The 27,030-nt window shown below is 33.2% G+C and overlaps 1 protein-coding gene across 14 annotated transcripts in view; it reads left to right on the top strand.

The window, feature by feature from the left end:
- Positions 1–27,030, top strand: part of SOX6 (SRY-box transcription factor 6) — a 667,807-nt gene that overhangs the window by 388,340 nt on the left and 252,437 nt on the right. For all 14 annotated transcript variants that reach the window (XM_053562397.1, XM_053562398.1, XM_053562400.1 and 11 more), the window contains one exon: positions 16,285–16,374. In XM_053562397.1, the coding sequence (XP_053418372.1) occupies positions 16,285–16,374 (90 nt within the window). The remainder of the gene's footprint in view (positions 1–16,284; positions 16,375–27,030) is intronic.

The raw sequence follows: 27,030 nt of genomic DNA on the forward strand, positions 1-27,030 counted from the left end.
AAAATATGAACATAATGAAGATAGAAATGGAAACAATAAAAAAGAAAATATAGATATAGAAGAACTGAAAAATACAATATTTAGAAAACTTAAATTCAGATAATCATAGATTAAGATAGTAGTGAAACCAAAGACAGAGCTATAGAAACTATTCAAATACAAGAAAACAGGAAGAAAATAAACAGAACCTTATATCGTGAGATTGAATGGTATATCATCAAAGTACGCCTGGAGGGAATAAATACTTAAATTATTTGAAGAAATAATGGCTTAAAAATTCTAAATTTGTTAAAAAAATCAACCTCCATATTCAAGAAGTATAAACAGAAAGAAAAGTGTATATGAAAGCACATCAAAATCAAATTGCTAAAAAATAATTAAAGAAAGAAGAGACTTAAAAGAAGTTAAAAATATATTACAGCAGAACAAAACATAGAAATATAGAAACATAGAAATAGAAATAATCTATTTATTTAGAAATAAATAGAAACATAGAAATAATTTCCACATCAGAAACAGTTCAAGTCAGAAGATATGATGATAACATATTTTCACATTCTAAAAAAACAAAAATATTTCAACCAAGAAATCTGTAATTAGCAAAAATAGTCTTTAAGTCTGAAGGTTAAATAACACACATTTCAGATATGTGAAAGTTCAGAGAATTTATTACCAATTTTAACTAGAAGAAATTAAAAAAAATTCTGTCTGAACAAAATAACGCTACATGGAAGCTCAGATTTTTAAAAGGAAATGAGTGAAGCATACTATAAGTGGTAAATCTGAGTGTAAACATAAAAGACATTTGTATTTCTAATAATTAATTTACTAATAATTGACTTTATAAGCATAAATATATGAGATTTAAAACAGAAGTAATATGTGTGACAACAATAATACAAAATATGGGTGTTTTTAAATTTTTTATATTGTATTTCAAATGGCATATTATATGAATGTAGAATGTTGTACATTAAAAAATGTGTATCATAATCCCTGGGTCAGTCATTGAAATAAAGAGGTACTGCTGGTATAGTAAACCAGTAAATAGAATTCTAAAAAAATTTAATTAATTAAAAAATAGATAAGGAAAAAAAGGATGGATAAAAAATATAGAAAAACTGGTTGGCGCTTGTAGCTGAAGTGGCTAAGGCTCCAGCCATATACACCAGAGCTGGCAAGTTCGAATCCAGCCTGGGCCTGCCAAACAACAATGACAGCTAAAACCAAAAAATAGCCCGGCGCTGTGGCAGGCACCTATAGTCCTAGCTACTTGGGAGGCTAGGGCAAGAGAATCGCGTAAGCCCGGGAGTTTGAGTTTGAGGTTGCTGTGAGCTGTGACGCCATGGTACTCTACCCAGGGTGATAGTTTGAAGCTCTGTCTCAAAAAAAAAAAAAAAAAATATATATATATATATATATATATATTTATTTATTTATTTATGTATGGAAAAACATACCAAAATAGTACACTTAGATGCTTTAAACAACGATTACATTAAATGTAAGTGGACTAATCATAGTAATTTTTAAAAGTTAGAGTTATCAGATTGGTTTAAAAACATAAAGTCTGATTAATACACTAATTATAGGAAACACAGTTAATATAAAAGCATACATATCTTAAAACATATAAACACCATATAAAGACTAATGATAAGAAATCTGAAATGGCTATTTTAGTATAAAAGTAGACTCCAGAAGATGGAAAATTATCAGACATAAAGACATTTCCTGATTATTAAAGAGTCAATTTATCAAGAAGACATAATATTTCTAAATGTTTATATATCTAATAGTTGAGGTTCTAAATATATGAAATAAAAAGTTGATGAACTAAAAAATATTCACAAAATTGTTGGAGATTTCACGCCTCTTTCAGAACTTGATAAAAAGAGTAGACAGAAAATCCGTAAGAATGTACAAAACCTGAGCAAAACTATCTCTCAACTTAATCTAATTGACAATGGTAAGGCACTTAAAGGCTTCTGAGAAATTAGTCTTATCTACTTAATAAGAAGCATTCAAAAGTAAAGCATATGCTGGGCTATAATAACATGTCTCAATAAACATAAAAGGATTGAATTTATAAAGAATGTATTCTATCACATGGAATCAAATTACAAGTTAATTTTGGTTATTGCTGTGATTGCTTTTAGTCTTCTTCATAATTCTTTGCCTAGGCCTAGAGCTTTTTAAATATTTTCTTCTAGAATTTTTATAGTTTCATGTCTTAATTTAAGAGTGTTATCCATTGTGAATTAATTTTTGTGAGTGGTGAGAGGTGTGGTTCCTGCTCCAGTTTTTTATATGTGGCTATCCAGTTTTCTCAGCACTATTAATTGAATAGAGATTCCTTTCCCCAGTGTATGTTTTTGTCTGCTTTGTCAAAGATCAGATGGTTTCATATCTGGGTTCTCTGTTCTAATCTTGTTTCTATTTTTATGCCAGTACCATGCTGTTTTGATTCCTATAGCCCTACTATATAGCTTGAACTCTGGTAAAATGATGCCTCCAGATTTCTTTTTGTTATGTAAGGTTGCATCGGCTATTAGGGATCTTTTATAATTCCATATGAAGCATAAAACTATTTTTTTCTAGACCTGAAAAATGATACTGGTATTTTAATGGGGATTGTGTTGAATCTGTACATCACTTGGGTAATATACACATTTTAACAAGTGTTGATTGTGACAATCAATGAACATGCTATGCTTTTCCATCTGTTTAGATCTTCCACTATTTCTTTCCTTAGCGTTTTGTAATTCTCCCTGTAGAGACTTTAGTTAAATACATTCCTAGATATTTCATTTTTTTTGTTGCTATTGTAAAGAATATTGTGACTTTGATTTGATTCTCAGCTTGACTGTTGTTGGCATGCATGAGAAGCAATAACAGCAACAACAAAAATAAACAGATGGGACCCAATCAAATTTAAAATTTTCTGCACAAAGACACAATCCATAGAGTGAATAGACAACATATATAGTATGGGAGAAAATATTTTTATGCTAGATATCTGATAAAGGGCTGATAACTAGAATCTAGAAAGAACTCAAGCAAATCAGAAAGAAAGGATCAAATGATTCCATTAAAAAGTGAGAAAAAGATATGAACAGAAATTTTTCAAATGAATTTAGACCAATGGCCAACAAACACATGATAAAATGCTCAACAACTCTAATTACCAGGAAAATGCAAATCAAAACCTCCAGTGAGCATGGTACATATTAAAAAGTCCCAAAACAACAGATTCTGGCAAGAATGCTGAGAGAAAGGAATATTCATATACTGTTGGTGGGACTGCAAACTAGTACAACCTCTATGGAAAGTATATGGAGATACCTCAAAGAACTAACAATAGATGTAATATTTGATCCAGCAATCCCACTACTAGGTATTTACGCAAAGGAAATGAAGAAGAAATTTGCACTGAAATGTTTATAGTAGCATAATTTATATTTGCAAAGATGTGGAAACAACAAGAGCCCATCAATACAAGAATGGATTAATAAAATGTAGTTATGTATACCATGGAATACTACTCAACTATAAAAAATGGTGACCTAGTATCTTTTGTAACAACCTGGATGGCATTGGAGACTATTTTTTTAAGTGAAATATCACAAGAATGGAAAAATATACACCAGACGTATTCAATACTAAATTGGAACTAGTTGGTCAACACCTGTGTGCACATATGGAAGCAAAATTCAACATAGTTCAAGTAGGTGGGGAGCAGGGAAGAGAGGATGGGTCAATTCATATCAAATGGGTACATTGCATACTTTCTAGGTGAAGGGCATACTTAGAACATTGACTTAAATTATACAAAAGCAAACTATGATGTTGGACAATTAAGTTTGTGAATTCATCCTAGAAAAAATGTTATGTAGCTAATGACTGAATGTTTCTATGGTCACTTTCAAAGTACTCCCCTTGGCCATCTGGTGACTATAGTGATATTCAGAAATGAGGGATGTACTTTTTCTAGAATGAGTTCATGAACGTAATTGTCCAATCTTGTATGTAACCAAAACTTGCATACCCCCATAATATTCTGAAATAAAACAAATTTTTAAAAAAAAAATTACAAATTAATAACAAAAGAACTTTTTAAATTCTAAAACTTTGGAATTAAACCATATGCTTCTAAAAAATTACTAAAGAAGGCTTGACGCCCAGAGCTCAGTGGTTCTGGCATTGGCCACATGCACCAGGGCTGGTGGGTTCAAACCAGGCCTGGGCCTGCTAGAACAACAATGATCACAACAACAAAAACAAAATAGCCGGGCATTGTGGTGGGCACCTTTAGTCCCAGCGACTTGGAGGACTGAGGCAAGAGAATCACTTAAGCCCAAGATTTTGAGGTTGCTGTGAGCTGTGACATCATGGCACTCTACTGAGGGCGACATAGTGAGACTCTGTCTCAAAAAATAATAAAAAAAATTACTAAAGAAAAGAGAACAAGGAGAATTATAAAATATTTTAAACCAAATGATAATGAAAATCCAACCTAATAAAATGTGTGGAATTCAGGTAAAATGGTACTTAGAGGGAAATACATAGCTTTAAATACTAATGTTAAACAATATTAAAGGTTTAAAATTGACCTGTAAATTCAAGGCAAATTCAATCAAATTCCAGAAAGTGTTATTTTCTGGGTAGGTAAACCAATTCTAAAATTTGCGAAGGACCTAGCATAGCCACAACAAATTTGAAATAGAAAAGAGAAATTCTTATTCTATGTGATTTCAAGCCTTACTATAAAACTACAGCAATCAAAACAGTTTAGTATTTGTGTAAGTATAATGAATTAATCATTAGAACAGAATGAGGAATCTAATAATAAACAGACATGGAACTCACACAGTCATTTGATTTTCAGCAATGAAGCCAAAACTCAATGGGGAAAAGATGCTTGAAAACTGGGTATTTATATGAAAGAAAATTAACTTTATCCTTTACCTCACAGCATACACACAAAATATTGATAATTCACGATGATTATAGAACTAAATATAAAGCTAAAACTATAAAGCTTCTAGAAAAAAAAAAACAGGAGAAAATTTTTGTGATCTTGATATAGGTAAAGATTTCATAGAGAGTACCCCCAAACCACTAATTGTAAAGAAAACATTGGTAATTATATTAATCAAAATAAAAACTGTAGCTCTCAAAAGACATCTGTGAAAATAAAAAGGCATGATGTTGACTAGGTAAATATATTTACTACATATATTTGACAAAAGACTTGTCATATAAATAACTCTTGGATATGTATGTATAATAGCTAATATATGTGAATATAGAAAATAATATAACTATTTAATATGTAAATACGTACCACCTAAAAATATATGAATATATGAATACCTCTTGACAATCATGAAGAAAAAGGCAAATAACCTAGTATAAAAATAGGCAAAATGTTTGAATACCATTTCACAGAAGATATATAAATATTAAATAAGCATATGAAAAATATGCTGAGTATCTTAGTCATTAAGGAAATGTAAGTTAAATTGACACTGAGATATCATTTCAACTAAGAATATTGGTGAGGATAGGAAGCAATAAGAATTTTCATAAATTGTTGAAGGAAGTATGAAATGGTGCAACCACTTTAGGAAGCTTTTTGGCAGTTTCTTAAAAAGCCAGACACATAACTACACCTCTTTCAGAGGAAATGCCTTTTTTTTTTTGAGACAGGATCTCATTCTGTTGTGCAGACTGGAGTGTAATGGTACAATCATAGATCATAGCTCACTCCAACCTTGAACTCCTGGGCTTAGCCTCTTGAGTATCCAGGACTATAGGGGTAAATTTTTTTTTTTTTTTTTGGATCGAGTCAGGGACTCACTAGTTGTACAAGCTATTCTTGAACATCCTTCAAGGGATCTTCAAGGCCTCCAAAAGTGCTGGGATTATAGGCATGAGCCACTGTGCCCACCAGAAATTTCAGTTTTAAAGGGGAAAAATAGGTACATATTCATAAAAGGACTTGTGAGTGAAATTGTATGTGACTTTATTTCTAATAGCCCCAAACTGGGAATACCAATATGTCCATAAACAGAAGAATGGATATACAAATTTTGATATATTCATAAAACAAAAATATATGCATTAATAAAAAGGACTAGACTACTAATATATACTGCAACATGAATGAATCTCAAAAACTTTATTCTGAGTGAGTGAATCCAGACCCTAAGAAATACATATTGCATACTTGCATTTTTATGAAATTCAAGAATAGGCAGATGTGTTTATACCGACAGAAATCGGATCAGTGGTTGCATGAATCCAGAAGTATGGGTGATTAAAAATTGAACATGAGAAAACCCTTTTTGATAATGTTCTTTATTTTCATTTGGGGGTGGCAGAGACATGAATGTATAATTTTACAAAATTTACATTTAAAATGTGTACTTTTATTATGTGTAAAATGTGCCCCAATATAGTTAAGTGTAGTTAATTTTTTTTCCTTTTTTTAGAGGCAGTGCCTTGTTCTGTCACTCAGGCTGGAGTACAGTGGCACAATCACAGCTCACTGCAGTTTAGAACTCCTGGGTTCAAGGGATCCTCCTGCCTTGGCCTCCTAAAGCACTATGATTGTAGATATGAGCCACAGTGCCCAGCTTCAATTTAGTTAATTTAAAAACAAACTAGTTTTGTCAATGTTGACATACCATAAAAGTGATGTGTTTTAGTATATCAGGGAGTTTATTGTAGCACTTGCTGTGTACAGAGCTCTGGATTAAACAATGTGGAAGAAACAAAGAGGTATCAGAAACATTCCCCGACCATCAAAGAACTTAATATTTAGTTAGGGTAATGTGGTATGAAACCTTGATCATAATGGTGTTTAACATTGATAAATAGTAGCAGAAGTAGATGTAAAAGAGTTATGGAAGTCAGAGTTAAATGAGTTGATAGATGAAAAGAATATAAAAAAGTACAGTGCCTGACAGATAATATGTACTCAGCAAGTGTTAATTACTTGGCTTTTCAGAGGATGAGTATTTTTTTGAAGTGATGAATCAAGGCATAATTGAGGAGGTGGCATTTGATGTAGGCACTGTAGAATAGGAGAGTTTTTCATAAATGTCAAGAAGGGGAGAGACATTCAGGTTGGGAGAATGTAATGATCAAAGCAGTGGAAGTGAAAAAGCACAGGTGTATAAAGAGGAGTGAGACGTGCTCCGTGTACTCATTTGAATAGAATAAAGATTTTCATATAGGTGGAATGATGAGAAATTAATCACTAGAGACAAACTACGGAAGGTCTTAAAAACTCATTCAGGAATATAGTCTTCTATATTGATCTTTTGTGGATTCTCAATGTATGAGTAAAACAGATAAGAAGGACTATTTTTACCACTAAAAAAGTTATTTTATAATTTAATTATATAAACTATAAAGTCAATTAACCAGAACAATGAAGATATTCTGGACCCACAACTTTGAAATTGAAGGTTGTTGATATCAGATGGAATTTTTTTTTTTTTAATGCGCCTCAGCTTTCACTTTATATCTGCTTTATTTTCTTTTGGTTGCTTCATGTTCAGAAAAATCCTAATTGATACAGATAAGTAATCAAAAATAGCAACAGTTTACTTTCGAGTCTTTGCATGTCTTTCAATAAAGGAAGGGATTTCTTTCAAGATATAGTCCTTTGTGGTTTGACAATGAGAGTATGTCCAGAGAAATAGTTATGTGATTTCTTTTTTTCTTTTTTTTTTATTGTTGGGGATTCATTGAGGGTACAATAAGCCAGTTACACTGATTAGTTATGTGATTTCATCATAGTGCAAACATCATAGAATGCACTACCTTAAGCCGAAATGGTATAGCCTGTTATAACTCCTAGGCTATGTGGTATAACCTATTGCTTCTAGGCTACAAACATGTGTAGCATGTTACTGAACTAAAGTCTATAGCAATTATAGCACATGGTAAATATATGTATATCTAACATGAAAAGATATGGTCAACCTACGATATTACAATCTTAAGAGACCACTGTCGTGTATGCAGTCTTTTATATGTAGCTCATGACTATGCATAATAAATGCTTTATTTATTTAGTTTTTTGTAGAGACAGGGTCTTCTTATGTTGCTCAGGCTTGTCTCTAACTTCTGGCCTCAAGTGGAGCCGCCTTGGCCTCGCAAAGTGGTGAGATTGCAGGCCTGTGCAGTCCTACTCATGCTAGTACAAGTTAATGCTTTGGTGGTTTCCAGATGGTTAAAATATAGAACTTAACACATTTGTGCATATGATACTTTCAATTATGTTTTTCATATTGTTTAGATGTTTTTTAAGTTGAGACTTGCAAAAATTCAACTCAAATTAATATGAATATATTGGTTTACATTACAAAAAAATCCAGGAATAGAATTTGGCTTTAATTGTTTTTGCATGTAAGTGTGCTAACATGTATCTTTACATAATATAAAAGTTTTTTTTCCCCCTCTACCTTTTGTTCCTTTCTACTTTTCTTTGCATTTTTGGAGTTATTACTTTTATTGTAGATAGGCTCTGTCTGTCTGTAAGGAAGAACAATTCCTAGTCCAAATGTTTATACTATCCAGCCTGAGCCTAAGAGAGCTCTCCCAATATAATTCCAGCAGAGAATTCTGACTGGGTCAAATTCCTGTTTAGGGATCTAAGCGGAGGAATAGAAGCAGGCAATAGAAAATTGTGATTGATAATACAATTAAAATAAAAATTTATTTTTACAATAAAAATACTGTGTGGTGGCATCCACCTGTAGTTGCAGCTACTTGGGAGGCTGAGGCTGGAGTATCACTTGAGCTTAGGACTTTGAGACCAGCCTGGGCAACATGGAAGTACTTCATATAGAAAAAGTAAATATTCTACATTTACCAAGTTTCGCAAATATGTTTTGGCACAGTAACTGAGATAACGCCGGAAAGGCTATGTTAACCACTGGGATAAAAATGTGTCAAATGGTTTATGAAGTGAGTGTATGATGCCCCATAATCATATCATTGTATACAGTTATGATTTAATTAAAAAAAAAAAAAGAAAAAGTAAATAAATAAAATAAAATAAATAAAACAAACAATTATAGAACCCAAACAGCAGGATCAAAAAATAGGGTGTAGAAAATGTGTAATGATGTGTAATATTTTAGCAATATGTTCAGGTATAGTTTCCAAGGAGACATTTGTATTTCCTTAAAATCGTAGCATATTTGAAGGCCTCATAGGCAGTTTTCCACTGTGGCTTTAAACTGCATATGTACACTTGCTTCCTATAGGTAAAAGTAAAGCCATTTTGGAAGGAATTATCTTTTTAATTCAACAGCATTTTTAAACAACATCTTCCTGATTCATTAATGGATGATATTCACAAAAAGAAACCTTTTAATTCAAACGATGTAAAGCAGTATGGGAAAAGAAATATGGAGGATAAGAAAGACCAGTATAATTGAATATGTATAGGAGAATTGGCTGTTGACTACCATTGCCTTTCATTGCAATATCTTGAATTTTTAGCACCCCTCTCTGAAGAACAAGTATTTTACTTCATATCTGAAGAAATTAATAATAAGTACAAAATTATTCATTTTTCCATTACTGTTTGCTATAATACATTGTAGAGACTATAAAATCCATGTTCAAATAATGATTTAAATAGTCATGTCAGTTAAACAGCACTGAGCTGTAGACAGGGCTCTGTTACAACTTTTTGACCTTCTCAAGGCTGGTAACTTTCTCATCATGACTCTGTTTCTTTGTTTCTGAAATGAGGATCTTGGTCTGAACCATCATTGAAGTCTCTTCTAGCTACAGCAGTAGGCTGTAAGTTTTTGAATCACCTGCTGTATGTTTCTCCATTTTTAGCAGTTATGATTTGGAGGAAATGTGATAAGATTTGATTTTGAATAATCTCCATTTTAGAAGCTAGGCAGTGCTGGAAGCAAGTAGAGATAACTCTTACCTGCCCATATTGAACGTGCCTTCCATGAATGTATGTTAAGTACCATTTTTAAGGAATGTCTATGAAAAATTATCAAAGACTTTGGTAGATAAAAATAGTGTGGAGAGAGAATATGGAACCAAATATGGTGATGTCTGTTAAGTGTATTTCTGGCAGATTTCAAATGTGGGCTTTTCTTTCCTCTTGAACATGCCAAAATCTTGCATCTAACAGTTCTAATGACATTTCTGTTCACACACGCGCGCGCGCGCGCACACACACACACACACACAATATTATCTAGTAAAATGATTGTGGAATTAACATTTTTCCTGGAAGGAATGTATCTGATTTAATGACCAAATCATTTTAAGGCAGCACAACAGAATTTCACAGGAACTAAATCTATTTTTTCACACCGATCATGCATGTTTTACTCGAGCATTGAGTCATTAGCATGTTTATAATGGTTCTAATTTAGCACAACATTTTCTGAATTTTATCCTTGAGTCATTTACAAATTGTTCATATTGAATAAACAAAGGAAACAGATTGCATTTTATACTTAGTAATTTATCTGAAAGAAGAGGGGAGGGTTAATTGTTTTAAAGTTTTGGTCTGTTTGGGGATGTGAGCCTGCTTTTTCAATGCTAGGGATAAATGCCATTTCTCATCTTTTTTGGAGATGGGGGGGTAGTTATGGAGGAGTAAAATGAAAAATTAGGACCAGGACAAGATTGGCCACTCCCAGAGGGGAGTGTGGAGCAAAAGGGGAGCTGGCACGAGATTATCCAAAACAGTTGGTGCATTCCTTAATGATCAAGTGCTTGAGAAGTCCAGCTCTTCCTGGCAGAGCATCTGTGTTGATGTTTATATCATTGCCCTGCTGTATGGGAAAGGCATGCTTTCTCTTGCTGCTTGGCTAAAAATAGGATGGAATATAGCATTGTATGAGATATTTTAAGATAGCGAAAACATTTAAGAGGTTAAAGGTTTGATTTTTGGATCAAAAAGATCAGCGATACAATTCCATGGTGTTACTTGCAGACTGACTTTTATCTAGTTTGTTAGTGATTCGTATTCTTGGTTAGGGGAGTTATTCTATGTAGGTTTATTTGGTGTAGTCAGAAAAACCCACTCTGCTGTCTTTTCTGTCAGCCTCCTCCAGCATGAAGAGCAGGCCTGAAAACAGCCTCTATTTATACCCCCAGTTCTTATTTGGAAAATCAGTTGTTTCATTTGAAGGGGGGGGGGGAGAAGGAGGGAGAGGGAGAGAAAGGAAGACAGAGAGGAGAGGACAAACAGTCGTCAGGGAGTGTGCTTTGTGTGTTATAGTGACTTCAAAATAAAACTGGCACATTTTAGTGTCTAATTATTTTTAGTGAGCTTGGAGGGTTTTAATTAAAATTTAAGAGTGCTCTTCAAGCTCTCCAAGCTCCAATTTTATCCCACTGTATTGTGGAGCCCTTGCCACTGTGGAAAAATCTACAGTAACTGGCATGCGCATCTTTGTTTCCTAATGAAAAACGTGGGATAAATAATTAGTGGGGGCATAGGCATACGTTGTTGGATTTAGTTGTAAAGCAGCATCACGGATAGTTATGATAAGTTATCATTGTTCTTGGATACATAGAAAATTTATTGCATTTCTAACTTATGAATCCTATGGCAAAAATAAAAGGAATTGCCTTACTATTAATATTTTCTTAAAAGACTTAATAAAGCAATAGGAAACCTGCATAATGGGTTAATAGTCATTGTTTTTCTACACTAAAATATTTTAAAGATATTTTTATGTCATGTTTCTAATTCTTCAGCATTTCTCAGTTTAAATATCACTTTTAAGTGAAAAGAATAATAAATGTTTGGTTACAAGTAAACTGTTTTAAAGTACAATAAAATTTTTTTTCCTGTTTTTATTTTAATGATGACTTATTTACTCTCCCTGATTCATGTGAAAGACCTTTATTATGTGCAGAATAGCAGTTAATACTGCTATAGCCTTGTCTAACGAGAAGTAATTAATATTGTTCCTAAAGTATCTTATAGGATAAGATAAGATACTTATAGGAAATAGATTAGGAAATAAATGCCTCGGGTGGTGCCTGTGGCTCAAGGAGTAGGGTTCCGGTTCCATATGTCAGAGGTGGTGGGTTCAAACCCAGCCCTGGCCAAAAAAAAAAAAGGAAATAAATGCCTCACAGAATCTTACTGTGCATTTCTCTTACATAAAGAAATTATTAGTAGGCAAAAATATTACTGAGTCTCCATAAAGCATTTTTTGCTTATCTGGCCTGAAACCTAGGAACTTATGGTGCAGAAAGTATGCAGGGTATTTAAAAAATAAAAAAGTTCTGAATTGTTCTTGGGTACATAGAAAATTTATTGCATTTGAAATTTATGATTTCTTTATTCCTTTGGAGGAAGTTCTTGAAAGAAAAAGACTTAACATTTGCAATAGAAAAGAAAAAAACCAGAAACTATTTGTTTAGTTATCATGAAGTCATAATTTATAACATTTCAAAACCCTTTATAGAGGTTCAACACCTAGCCTGCAGGGCACACGCAGATATATGAGGACTTTTTTACTTATCTGTGCTGGGAAAATTATGCATGGACCTTTTTTTTTTGTTGTTGTTGTTGCTCATCAGCTTTTGTTAGTGTTTGAGTATTTATTGTGTGGCCTAAGGTAACTCTTTTTCTTCCAGCGTGGTGCGGAGAAACTAAAAGGTTGGACATTCCTGCACATCCTTGCTTAAAATATAGAGGAGAACTGAAATCCAGCTATTGATTTTTGATAGTCATGTTTTTTTTTTTTTTTTTGTAGAGACAGAGTCTCACTTTACTGCCCTTGGTAGAGGGCTGTGGCGTCACACGGCTCACAGCAACCTCCAGCTCTTGGGCTTACGTGATTCTCTTGCCTCAGCCTCTAGAGCAGCTGGGACTACAGGCGCCCACCACAACGCCCGGCTATTTTTTTGTTGCAGTTTGGCCGGGGCTGGGTTTGAACCTACCACCCTCAGTATATGGGGCCGGCGCCCTACTCACTGAGCCACAGGAGCCGCCCTGATAGTCATGTTTTAATTGCTATTATTATAAACATTAAAAAAGTTAAATATAAGGTCCTTTAGTTCATTAAATAAGTATTGGTTAATGGAAAGAAATTATTTCAAAGAACAGGAGTTAATTATGCATTTTCCTCTTTACTACATTAGCTTTATAATTTACATTCATTTAAAAAGATGTACACATTATGGTGACATTTTTAATGTTATAACTTTGCGATTCTTTATCTCAATTTTCAAAAGTCATTTGGTTCCTTTCCTGTTTCCAGTTGAAGACAGCTCAAATGCATTCACTTTTTTTTCTGTTGACAATTTTTTGATTTCAGATTAATGGGAAGGTACAAACGATTAGATTACAATGTTTGTTAGGTAAGGTCCCTGTGGTAGTTGTGTCCCACACCCAGGAGATGTGCCATGTACATTTATATTGTTCCCATTAATTGGGAGCACATCCATCGCCCTTCCTTCTCCCCTTCCTCCCCTCCAACTTGAATTAAATTGTTTTTGCATTTGTGCTGGATCAGAATAGGACAAAGTTTGACCTGATCAAAATTATCTCTTTAAAACTAGTTTCCTGTTAATATAGTTGAAGGCTATAGCAAGGGTGTGTATGTGTGTAAATTTTTACTCTTAATTTGTGTCCTTACCTGGATATCCTTTTGAGTGAGAAATTTGAAAATACAAATTTTCATTTATAACTTTGTATCTGTAGTATATATGCTCATATCAAGCTAGAAAACTTTCAATAGTGCCAATAGTGTCCTCTGCCTGTACAGAACTTGGTAACAATATGCGTCTGTTCTTTTTCACTAATCTTACTTGTACCCTTAGAGGTTTAGCAGTTAGGTATTTAGGAGAGAAAGCAGAGACTTTTTTCAAGAGACTTTCTCACAGTTTTGGGTTTTCCTGGAATCTCTTACCATTGAGATTAAACATTGATAAGGTTGTATGTAGTGACTTTTATTGTCCTTAGATAAATCAGGGATTGATATTAAATATTTTCAGGACTATAAGTGTAGGCATGCAAAGGTTGCTTTATTTTTTCTTCTGGTTTCTTCTGTTGAAATGGGAACACATATTGCAAGATTAATTCAGCATTATAGAAAGGATTAATTTCTAATAGGAATGTGAAATGCTTTGAAGTTATTGACCATTTTATTAATGAGTAACTTCTATGTAAAGTTTTGTTAACATAGGTTGATTTATGTTCGAAGTATGTATTCCTGTTGTCTGTATATTCCGTTTTTTCTCCCATGAAGTTTCAGCATTTTTTTCTTGGAGCTCTAAAAGATTTCAGCACTATTTATAGAAATGACCAGTGTATTTTAGCCTGTTTTATATCTAGTGTTTATTTAATCATAGTGTATGGACTTATTCTGAATTTGTGATCATTAGGAATAAGTTGGGCTTTTGTCTTTGCTATAATACTAGTACTTGCTCTCAACTCAAATTAAACCAGTTGTGTTTTGCATTTTTATTGGTAATTGTCAGTTTAGTGCAATGATATAACATGGATAAAAGGGTTAAGAGATGTAACAAAATTGGGTAGGATGTGGAGTAAAAGACTCCTTAGTTATTCTTCAAACCTGATTCGAGAAAAAGTCATCTCTGACAGACATGGCTTTGAAGATTGCTTCCTAGTCCTAAACTTAGTGTTGTCTTTTTTAATGACTTTAGCATAAAAACAAAACAGGTATCAAACAAAATATATCATTTTGGCAATTAAATACAATCTGAACATTTGCATATACAAGTGGGTACTATTGGAATTCCAAGTCAGTCAGAATCCAGTTTTTGAAGCACAGTAGTAAATCACTTAAAAAAATAATAGGAAAGAATGGAAGAAAGAAAAAAGAAAGACAGGAAGAAAGGAAAGGAGAAGGGGAGAACAAGAGAAGGGGCAGCAAGCTTTCACTTGATAAAATAAAGCTGCCTTCTTTTCAGAAAGAACTTGGGCTTCTCTGATAGCCGGCTAGTGTGGTTTGTTCTTCGTCAGCCAAAGGTTTTCACAACACACCGATCTGGATTCCATCCATTCCTTGATTGATTGATTGTGTCATGGATAAACGTTAATTTTTTTCACCAATACGTTTTAACCATGCACTGGTCTTCTCATCTCTTAACCAGGGCTCACTGTCTTTTTCTGAAGCTTATCTAGCTTCTAAAGCCCTTGAGATCCATCTTGACCTTGCTGTCATTCTGAAAAATTCAAGGAGGATTTAGAAGCTAGAGAAAATATGAAAGGGAAAGTGCTTGAAAGAGAGGTGCTGATATGAGAGAGAAAAGGCATTTGGAATTGGAGTAACTATTTTAAATATAATTTTAAAGGAAAGTTATCAGAATTTTGACACTGGAATGTTAAAGTTTAATAGGAGTATGCTTTGCACTAAGGATTTAGAATTTAAATCTGCATTCCCTTTTGGAAATATGACCTATTTGTTAAGATTGAGGTTTAAAAGGTACAAGTAAATAGTTGCAAGCAGTAGCACTAGTTGCAAACCCATCTGTATATAGAGAAAAATAACTCACTGAAAAAATTTTGATAGTTATTAGGACACTTGAAAGTTTGAATTCTTTCTATGAATCATTATAAAAGCAAGTGTAATCACTGCCTATAGTCTAGAATGTTGTTTAGAAATGCAGTAGGGCAAATAATAAATAGTTATTTGAATAGATATTTTCTTTAATAAAGATATGCTCTGCTTTTTTATATACAACTTTTAGCAGTTTTCATTGCCAGGGGACAGAGAACATCTTAAGTTTATTTTCTTCTCATTTTCTCCTAAATAGATATTTTACAGAAGGTGGGTTTCTTTTTTTAAGGACTAAGTGGTTATAGATTGATTGGCCTTTTCTCCCTTGAAGATCTGTCATTGTTCCTTGCATAGCACATAAATTTTCTTTGGACTTTAAAAAAGTCGCCTGGGGTAAAAGGAATATCTCAAATTAAGCTCACCGAAAGGAACCCCCTTTTCTGTCCTAGAAAAGACAAATGTTGATTAAATATTACTAGAATTACAATACTAAAATAAGATTATTGAGAATTTATCTTTATTTCCCTGGACAGTAGTTTAAATGATCTTCTGTTAAAAATAAACTTAGTTGTGGTATTTTACATTAGAGAAATGTAACTGTCTATAGCCTAGGATTAAAAAAACCTGCAAGAAAAATAGCTTTGTGCAATTTTAAATGAGAGAATTTCTTAATAAACTGACCTTCTGAATTTGTAATATACATATAGTTTTAATGCTCAGTTTTGTATTTTAACAGATTCCTCTTGCATGGAAAAGCTACTTTCAAAAGATTGGAAGGAAAAAATGGAAAGATTAAATACCAGTGAACTTCTTGGAGAAATTAAAGGTACAATATTAAAAATATCAAACATATCAATGAATAGACATTACTTTAAGTAACAGTGTATTTGCTGATCTGTACCATAACACTAAATTCTTGCCTCTAGCACTTGATTGTATATGAGAAGATAATTGTGTAGTGTTTTCCTGACCTTCCATTCTTTGTAGTGTTGACAGGATGAATTTTTTACCTCTTTTGGTATTAGTATATAAATATATAACTTACAAAATATACTGGCTCATTTATTTGCTTAACAAAAAAGTATGAAAAAGAAAAAAGTTATGTCAAAACGTGACCAGATTAAGTCAAAGACAATCTTATTTCTTCCTTTAAAAATCGTAATAGCAGACCACAGAGGGTGTATCCTGAAAAGGCAGTCTGCTTGTGCCTGGAATTGGGGGTCTGACCTCTGAGCTCACCTGGGCCTAGAGAACCCGGGGCTCTCTGTCTAGCCCTGAGTGGTGGAATCCTATATCAATGAAGCAAACTGTTCCTGATTCAGAGGCTGATACAAAAGTCAGTGAAATGAATGTTGTTCTGCTAAGATAAGAAGTTGGCACTGGGACCCTCCCGGACCTCCGGAAGAGCTGTGCCAGGACCCGCGATCGGCACCCTCCGGGACCTCCATAAGAGCTGCACCCTCCCAGAAACCAGGATCCCCAAAAGCGATGAAGTGGCTTCACAAGGCACAGAGTCTCTTCTCCATGAGTTTATGAAAGAGAACTTTCCAGACATACCAAGAGATTCTGAATTTCAGATAGCTGACAGTTTCAGAACTATAGGGCTACTCAACCCAAATAAGACATCCCCCAACACATCATAATCAATTTCACTAAAGTTAATGTGAAGGAGAAAATTCTGAAAGCAGCCAGACGAAAGAAAACCATCACCTACAATGGCAAGAATATTAGAATAACTGCAGATCTCTCTGCTGAAACCTTTCAAGCTAGAAGAGAATGGTCATTGACTTTTAATCTCCTAACACAAAATAACTTTCAACCCAAGATCCTGTACCCAGCTAAACTGAGTTTCATTTATAATGGAGAAATTAAATACTTTAATGACATTCACATGTTGAAGAAATTTGCCATAACTAAACCAGCTCTCCAGGATATTCTCAGACCTATCCTCCATAAAGACCAGCTTAATCCTCCACCACAAAAGTAAACCCACACAGAAAATTTTGATCAAATTTCAACTTCCACAGTCGCAAAAGGATTTAAAATGTCCACTGGACTCTCGAAAGGCTTATCAATATTCTCAATTAATATGAATGGTTTAAATTGTCCTCTAAAGAGGCATAGGTTGGCTGATTGGATACAAAAACTCAAGCCAGATATTGCTACATACAAGAATCTCATCTTATATTAAAAGACAAATATAGAGTCAAGGTGAAGGGATGGTCATCTATACTCCAGGCAAATGGAAAGCAGAAAAAAAGCAGGTGTTGCAATCCTATTTGCAGTTGCAATAGGCTTTAAACCAACCAAAATAAGGACGGATAGGATGGACACTTCATATTTGTTAAAGGTAATACTCAGTATGATGAGATTTCAATTATTAGTATTTGCTCACCCAACCAGAATGCACCTCAATTTCTAGGAGAAACTCTAACACACATGAGCAACTTGATTTCCTCTAGTTCCATAGTAGTTGGAGATTTTAACACCCCTTTAGCAGTGCTGGATAGATCCTCCAAAAAGAAGCTAAGCAAAGAATTCTTAGATTTAAACTTAACCATTCAACATGACTTAACAGACATCTACAGAACATTTCATCCCAACAAAACTGAATACACATTCTTCTCGTCAGCCCACGGAACATACTCCAAAATCGACCACATCCTGGGCCACAAATCTAACCTCAGCAAATTTAAAAAAATAGAAATTATTCCTTGCATCCTCTCAGACCATCATGGAATAAAAGTTAAACTCAATAACAACAGGAATCTGTATACCATACAAGTACATGGAAGCTAAGTAACCTTATGCTGAAGGATAGATGGGTTATAGACGAGATTAAGAAGGAAATCACCAAATTTTTGGAACAAAACAACAATGAAGACACAAATTATCAGAACCTCTGGGATACTGCAAAGGCAGTCCTAAGAGGGAAATTTATAGCACTGCAAGTGAAATCTCTAATTTCATCAATTAGAAATGGTAAAGATGAAATAACAACAGACCCCTCAGAAATTCAAAAAAATCCTTAATGAATAGTACAAGAAACTTTACTCTCAGAAATATGAAAATCTGAAAGAAATCTACCAATACTTGGAAGTACGACCTACCAAGACTTAGCCAGAACGAAGTGGAAATGTTGAACAGGCCTATATCACGTTTGGAAATAGCATCAACTATACTAAAAAAGAAAAAGAAAAGCCCGAGACCAGATGGCTTTACATCAGAATTCTACTAAACCTTTAAAGAAGGACTAGTACCTAAAATACTAAAACTCTTCCAAAATATAGATAAAGAAGGAATACTACCCAACACATTCTACAAAGCAAACATCATCTTGATCCCTAAACCAGGGAAAGACCCAACAAGAAAAGAAAATTATAGACCAATATCACTAATGAGTATTAACACAAAAATACTCAATAAGATCCTAACAAACAGAATCCAACAACGTATCAAAAAAATTATACACCATGACCAAGTGGGATTTATCCCAGGCTTTCAAGGCTGGTTCAATATATGTAAATCTATAAATGTAATTCAGCACATAAACAAACTAAAAAATAAAGACCATATGATTCTTTCAATTGATGCAGAAAAAGCTTTTGATAATATCCAGCATCCCTTCATGATCAGAACACTTAAGAAAATTGGTATAGAAGGGACATTTATTATTTTTTTTTTTATTAAATCATAGCTGTGTACATTAATGTGATCATGGGGCACCATACACTAGTTTCATAGACCATTTGGCACATTTTCATCACAATGGTTAACATAGCCTTCCTGGCATTTTCTTAGTTATTGTGCTAAGACATTTACATTCCACATTTACTAAGTTTCACATATACCCTTCCTTGTAAGATGCACCGCAGGTGTAATCCCACCAATCCCCCTCCCTCCGCCCATCTCCCCCTCCCTCCCCTCCCTTTCCCGCATCCCCCTATTCTTAGGTTGTAACTGGGTTATAGCTTTCATGTGAAAGCCATACATTAGTTTCATAGTAGGGCTGAGTACATTGGATACTTTTTCTTCCATTCTTGAGATACTTTACTAAGAAGAATATGTTCCAGCTCCATCCACGTAAACATGAAAGAGGTAGTCTCCATCTTTCTTTAAGTCTGCATAATATTCCATGATGTACACATACCACAATTTATTGATCCATTCGTGGATCGATGGGCACTTGGGTTTTTTCCATGATAGAGCAATTATGAATAGGGCTGCAATAAATATTCTGGTACAAGTATCTTTTTTATGGTGTGATTTTTGGTCTTCTGGGTATATGTCTAGTAGAGAAATTATAGGATTGAATGGCAGATCTATTTTTAGATCTCTAAGTGTTCTCCATACATCTTTCCAAAAGGAATGTATTAACTTGCATTCCCACCAACAGCGTAAAGTGTTCCCTTTTCTTCACATCCATGCAAACATCTCTGGTCTTGGGATTTTGTGATATAGGCTAATCTTACTGGAGTTAGATGATATCTCAACGTAGTTTTGATTTGCATTTCTCTGATGATTAAAGATGACGAGCATTTCTTCATATGTCTGAAGGCCGTGCGCCTGTCTTCTTCAGAGAAGTTTCTTCTCAAATCCCTTGCCCAGTCTGCGATGGGATCACTTGTTCTTTTTTTCTTATACATTTGAGTTCTCTGTGGATTTTGGTTATTAAACCTTTATCAGATACATAACCTGCAAATATCTTCTTCCATTTTGAGGGCTGTTTGCTTGCTTTATTTACTGTGTTCTTGGCTGTGCAGAAGCTTTTTTAGTTTGATCAGGTCCCAATAGTGTATTTTTGAAGATGCTTCAATTGCCTGGAGGTTCCTCCTCATAAAATACTCGCCCAGACCGATTTCTTCAAGGGTTTTCCCTGCACTCTCTTCTAGTATTTTTATAGTTTCATGTCTTAAGTTTAAATCTTTTTTTTTTTTTTTTTTTTGTAGAGACAGAGTCTCACTTTATGGCCCTCGGTAGAGTGCCATGGCGTCACACAGCTCACAGCAACCTCCAACTCCTGGGCTTAGGCGATTCTCCTGCCTCAGCCTCCCGAGCAGCTGGGACTACAGGCACCCGCCACAACGCCCGGCTATTTTTTTTGTTGTTGCAGTTTGGCCAGGGCTGGGTTTGAACCCGCCACCCTCGGCATATGGGGCCGGCGCCCTACTCACTGAGCCACAGGCGCCACCCTTAAGTTTAAATCTTTAATCCAGTGAGAGTCTATCTTAGTTAATGGTAAAAGGTGTGGGTCCAGTTTCAGTCTTCTACAGGTTGCCAGCCAGTTCACCTAGCACCATTTGTTAAATAGGGAATCTTTTCCCCACTGAATATTTTTAATTGGCTTGCCAAAGATCAAATAACAGTAAGTAGCTGGATTCATCTCTTGGTTCTCTATTCTGTTCCAGACATCTACTTATCTGTTTTTGTGCCAGTACCATGCTGTTTTGATCACTATCGATTTGTAGTATAGTCTGAGATCTGGTAACGTGATTCCTCCGGCTTTGTTTTTATTTCTGAGTAATGTCTTAGCTATTCGAGGTTTTTTTCTGATTCCATATAAAATGAAGTATTATTTTTTCAAGCTCTTTAAAGTATGACAGTGGAGCTTTGATAGGGATTGCATTAAAATTATATATTGCTTTGGGTAGTGTGGACATTTTAACAATGTTGATTCTTCCCAGCCATGAGCATGGTATGTTTTTCCATTTGTTAACATTTTCAGCTATTTCTTTTCTTAGAGTTTCATAGTTCTCTTTATAGAGATCTTTCACGTCTTTTGTTAGATAAACTCCCAAATATTTCATCTTCTTTGGCGCTACTGTGAATGGAATAGAGTCCTTAACTGTTTTTTCAACTTGACTATTCTTGGTATATATAAAGGCTACAGATTTATGAATGTTGATTTTGTAACCGGAGACGCTGCTGTATTCCTTGATCATTTCTAAAAGTTTTGTATTAGAATCTCTAGTGTTTTCTAGATATACAATCATATCATCTGCGAAGAGCGAAAGTTTGATCTCTTCTGACCCTATATGGATACCCTTGATCGCCTTCTCTTCCCTAATTGCGGTGGCTGAGACTTCCATTACAATGTTAAAGAGCAATGGAGACAATGGGCAGCCTTGTCTGGTTCCGGGTCTGAGTGGAAATGATTTTGATTTAACTCCATTCATATGATGTTAGCTGTGGGTTTGCTGTAGATGGCCTCTATTAGTTTGAGAAATGTCCAGAAGGGGCACCTGTGGGATCATATGTTGATAATCTCAAACAGATTTCATGGGATTTAGCATTTCATGATTTCTGACTCAGATGAGGATGAGAATCTTTATTTTTGAATATGTATGACTTTTATTATTATTTTTTAACATGTTAAGAAGTGGACAATCTCAGTCCATTCTAGTATTAAGTTAGCCTATCAGTCAAGAGTTATACTTATTGTAAATGTTTTGGCACAGTAACTGAGATAACGCCAGAAAGGCTATGTTAACCACTGTGATAAAAATGTGTCAAATGGTTTATGAAGTGAGTATATGATACCCCATGATCATATCAATGTATACAGTTATGATTTAATAAAAAACAACAACAACAACAAAAAAAATCAACAATTTTCTATTAAAAAAAAAAAAAAAAGAGTTATACTTATTGCCTAACCAAACTCTCATTGATTCATTTAGGGTTAATGTGCTGTTTTACTAGTTTCTTTTCATCGTAAGTTGAATCCATGACCATTCATTAATTCTACCAGTCGTCCCTTACATCATCACTATGATATGCACTAATAATTTGGGAGCTTAATTACATTAGTTTTATGAACTTATTGAACAACTTTAGGTAAATCTTCCCATTGGTTGTGGATATCTGTTAAGATGAATATTTGATAATAATTATCTGATATAAATGGTATTTTGAATTTATTATAGAAAATTGCCTAGTGATAAGGTGTGTTATGTTCAACTCAAATGAAGAAAAAAGGAGGTCATCCTTTTCCTAATAAACGATAACTCATTCTATTAACTAATACAGTGTCAAAATCAACTGGAAATTAGATATTATTTTGACTTTCCCTGTTTCTGTTTCATACTCATAAAGGCCATTTGCTATTTTGGAAAAAAAAAGAAACTCAACTTATAACTGATGGGTAGAAAGAAAGTCATTAGTGACATATTCTCTGTCCAGCTGCAATAACATAGTATTTGCTACTTTGCACGTCATTCTGTTTTTTTCCTTTCCAAAGTCATTGGTTTTGTAACAGTGAGAACAAAAATGGTTTATGCAAAGGCAAGCTTTTGCCAGCATGAATGATGGGGGTCTTGCTTTCTGTTAGTAATGTGAAAGCTAACATTTTATTATGTTATGATTCAACATGAAGTTTTCATCTTTCAGGGTATTAGCCCTCTACTTTTTATCTTTCTTTATATTTAATTCTAATTATAAATTTTAAATCCAAAAAAAGTACTAGTCTTAAATACTTAAAATGTTTAAATCTGAAAAGTGAATCATATGTAAAATTAAGCTTATCAAATTATTTTGCTTTTTTCCCTGGATTGTTTATGATATGTGAATTGTCATTTGTGTACTATCCTGAGTTTTATGAGCATAAAATATAAGATTCTTACTATATTATTTTGATTTATTCTGAATTGTCTCTCCTTACATCCCAATATTTTGTTGCCACATGCATTGTACAGAAAATATAACATTAATATATTATTTAAAAATGAAAAATTTAGTTAAAATGGTATTTTAATTAGGGGTGTCCAACCTTTGGCTACAGGCCCAAGTGCTGATTTTGTGAGGACATTTTTTGCTTATCTGTGATGTTGGATATCAGGAAAAGTACGCAAGGACCTTTTTTTTTTTTCTAATCAGCTTTCATTAGTGTTTGTATATTTACTGTGTGGCCTAAGACAACTCCTATTTTTCCAATGTTCAGCAGAGAAAAAAAAACGGTTAGACACCTGTGATTTAAATAGTTTGATACAACCACTACCAAAATTCAACATACATTTTTTATTCTGATGGAGACCAAGTCAATTATTAACCACCTAAATTAGTTTTCATTATTCTGAAATTTTAAAGTGATCTAAATTATATCTACAAAGAGCACACACTATTTTGGGTTATCAGTATTTAATATTATACTTCAAACATTGTATGTTTTTAATAGTTCTTATTTTTTCAGATTATAAAGTTGATCCACAATTATTTGTAAAAAACGTAGAAAAACACACAAAAGAAAATGCAGTGTTCTCTAATTCTATCTGCATTCTTTTATATAGACTGTCAACTTATCTACATATGTTAAATTTTTTCCATAAAATCACAATCATTGCTTAAACTATGTTTTTGTAATCTGTTTTCCTCACTTAATGATATATTATAGATTTCCTTGTGATTAGGTCATCTCCAAAATATTATTTATGTTGACAGGAAATGTTTCATAAAGTGAGGTTTTCATAATTTAACTGAGCCTCTTATTCAACTTTCAAGTTGTTTTTATTGTTCCTCAGTATAAAGAGCACCTTGAACATGGGTAAGCTCTTATTAAGACTTTTCACCTTATCGGTGGTGCTTTCTTTAGGACATATTCTTAAAAATGAAATTCCGGGGCCAAAGAGTATGTTCTTTTTAAAAAGGCTTTGGATTTATGGTGTAGTTATCCCTTAGGAAGAGTATAGTTTTGTAATTTTACCAGCAGTATCTACAAGTGCTTATTCTCTTACTCTCAATAACAAGTATTTTTACTTCAAAAATTTCTTGCCAGTTTTATTAGGTGTAAAACAATATATCATTGCTAATTTAATATTAATTTCTTTGATTATTAGTAGGAATGAAGAATTTCACATAAATTTATTTGCTATTGGCTTGGTGCCTGTACTTAGTAGTTAGGATGCTGGCCATATACACCTGGGCTGGCTGGTTCGAACTTGGCCCAGGCCTGCTAAACAACAATGACAAATACAACAAAAAATAGCTGGGCACTGTGGCGGTCCTGTAGTCCCAGTCACATGGGAGGCTGAGGCAAGAGGATCACTTGAGCCCAAGAGTTTGAGGTTGCTGTGAGTTGTGATGCCATAGCACTCTACTGAGAGTGACACAGTGAGACTCTGTCTCAAAAAAGAAAAAAGTATTTGCTATTAAATGTCTCTTCTTTTGCAAACTGTATGTTTATGCTGGCTGCCTGTTTTCTCTTACAGGACTTGTTCAGTTCTGTTGACTAACAGCTCGTAAATATTTTAGTAGTATTAAGCTTTATTTGCCATATATGTTGCATTTTGTCATTTGCTTTATTTTATGGTTTGTCACTCTTCTCATTCTGTTTTAAATACTTACTTCTTTTGGGAGTTTGTTTAGAAAGGCTTTTTCATCCTGAGGTTAAATAATATTCTGTTAACATTTTCTTCCAATTAGTTGGCTGTATTTTTAAACCTTTCACTCTTTAACGTCTCTTAAATATATTTTGATGTATAATGTCAGCTAGAGATATAGCTTAATTTTTTTCTTAAGCATTTAATCGAGTATCTGTGCTGTTTATTAAGTAATCCATCTTATCTCCTTTGACATGAAATAGCATCTTTTTTTTAATTAATTAATTATTTATTAATTTAATTTTTTTTTTTTGCAGTTTTTGGCCAGGGCTGGGTTTGAATCCACCACCTCCAGCATATGGGGCCGGTGTCCTACTCCTTTGAGCCATAGGCACTGCCCTGAAATAGCATTTTTTATTAAACTCTGATTGCGTATTTGGAAACTATTTCTCAGATTTTGGTTCTGTTTCACTGATTTTTCTCTCTAAATTTTTATTAGTATTATACTATATTAATCATTGTAATTAATTTTGCTTACTCTTATGAATGAGTATATTTCAAAAATAAGAGTTGTGAGACCACATTCATATTTTTTCTTTAAGTTATTGTCATACTTCTCTAAAGTTTATGTAAGATTAATTTTATCAAGTTGTTAATTAAAATCCAAAGATGACTTTTTAAAAGGTTCTATCAACTTTATATAAAACTTAACAATGAACTAACATTATTATAGTATTGACACTCTCCATTCAAAATAATTTTCAATGACTTCATGTCCCTTAATGTTTTATTTTTGAAAATACAAATTCTGCATATTTCCTGTGATCTTTTCCTCATAATATTTGACTTTTTTGCTTACTCTTATGAATGAGATAGTCTATTTTCTTTTTGTAACTACATTTAGTGAATTTTGCTAATTTATTTTCTGAGTTTATTTTGTGGCTTCCCTCTTTATCAAACTTACTAATTCAAGTCATATTTCAGCTGATAATGTTTTTTCCTCTTCTTTTGTAGTTCTATGTCTTTTTGCCAACCCCCCCAATACATTGTCCAGAATATCAAGAATAATATTAAGCAATAGAGGTAAAAGCAGATATTTTGGCCTAGTTTTTAATTTGTAGGATTGTTTTTAATATTTCACATTAAATATTCTATTGGTTATTGATTTGAGATACTCTTTATTATTCAAAAATAGTCTTTTAGAAGTTTCTGTGAGAAATTATATTTTATTTTGCAGTATGCCTTATCGGGTTTGTTTTAAAAATGAAATGATGAAATAAACCTTGATTAGTCCTGGTCTAGTCTTGTTTTAATGTACTGCATAATTTTATTTGCTCACATTATAGTTGCTATTTTTGCATCTATAATCAAGAGGTTAGTTTCTATTTTTTCTTTATTTGTACTATTTTTCCTAATTTTTTAGTACCAGATTTCATAGTTGAATTATAAAACTTTTCTTCCTTTTCTAGGCAGTGTAAAATATTGAATAGATAGCATGTGAAATGCTTATTCATTGAGAATCTGAAAAATATAAAATAGATCTAGAGTTTTCTTTGGAGATATATTTTTTAGCATTTTCTAGTTCTTTTTAAGTCGGTTTTTTCATAAAATATATTTTGTAATTATTTTATAGGAAAATATTTCCAATATCCTAGAAATTATATTTTTCATGAGATTTGCAAATATGTTACTATTGATCTGATATCTCCTAGGTCTTCTATTTATTTTCTTTTCCATATTCCATTTTTAATTTTGCATATTTTTTCTTTCTTTTGTTTTTTAATTTTACTTCTAGTAGGTTTTCTATTTATTGCCCTTCCTCCCTGAAGGGTTCAATTTTTGGATTTATTTGTCAAATCTGTTGCTTTACATTTTTTCTTTCCCTTCCTTGTTTTCCTCATACTTTTCCTTTTGTCTGTTTTTGATGCCTTCTAATTTCCTACGTTGAATACTTCAATAAAAATATTTAATTATAAATATCCTTTTGGCCGTGAAAATATTTATGGAAATAGCTTTTTGAATTCCATAACTTTGTGCTGTTTGAATTCTCAGTCATTACTTTGTAAATGTTCAACACTTACATTATTTTCTAACTTATCTATATGTATATCATTCTTAATATTCCATCTTGGTCATAGATTGTAATGAAACTGGGGAAGAGAGGAACA

This window comes from Nycticebus coucang, chromosome 14 (genome assembly GCF_027406575.1).
Source record: "Nycticebus coucang isolate mNycCou1 chromosome 14, mNycCou1.pri, whole genome shotgun sequence".
NCBI lineage: Eukaryota > Metazoa > Chordata > Mammalia > Primates > Lorisidae > Nycticebus > Nycticebus coucang.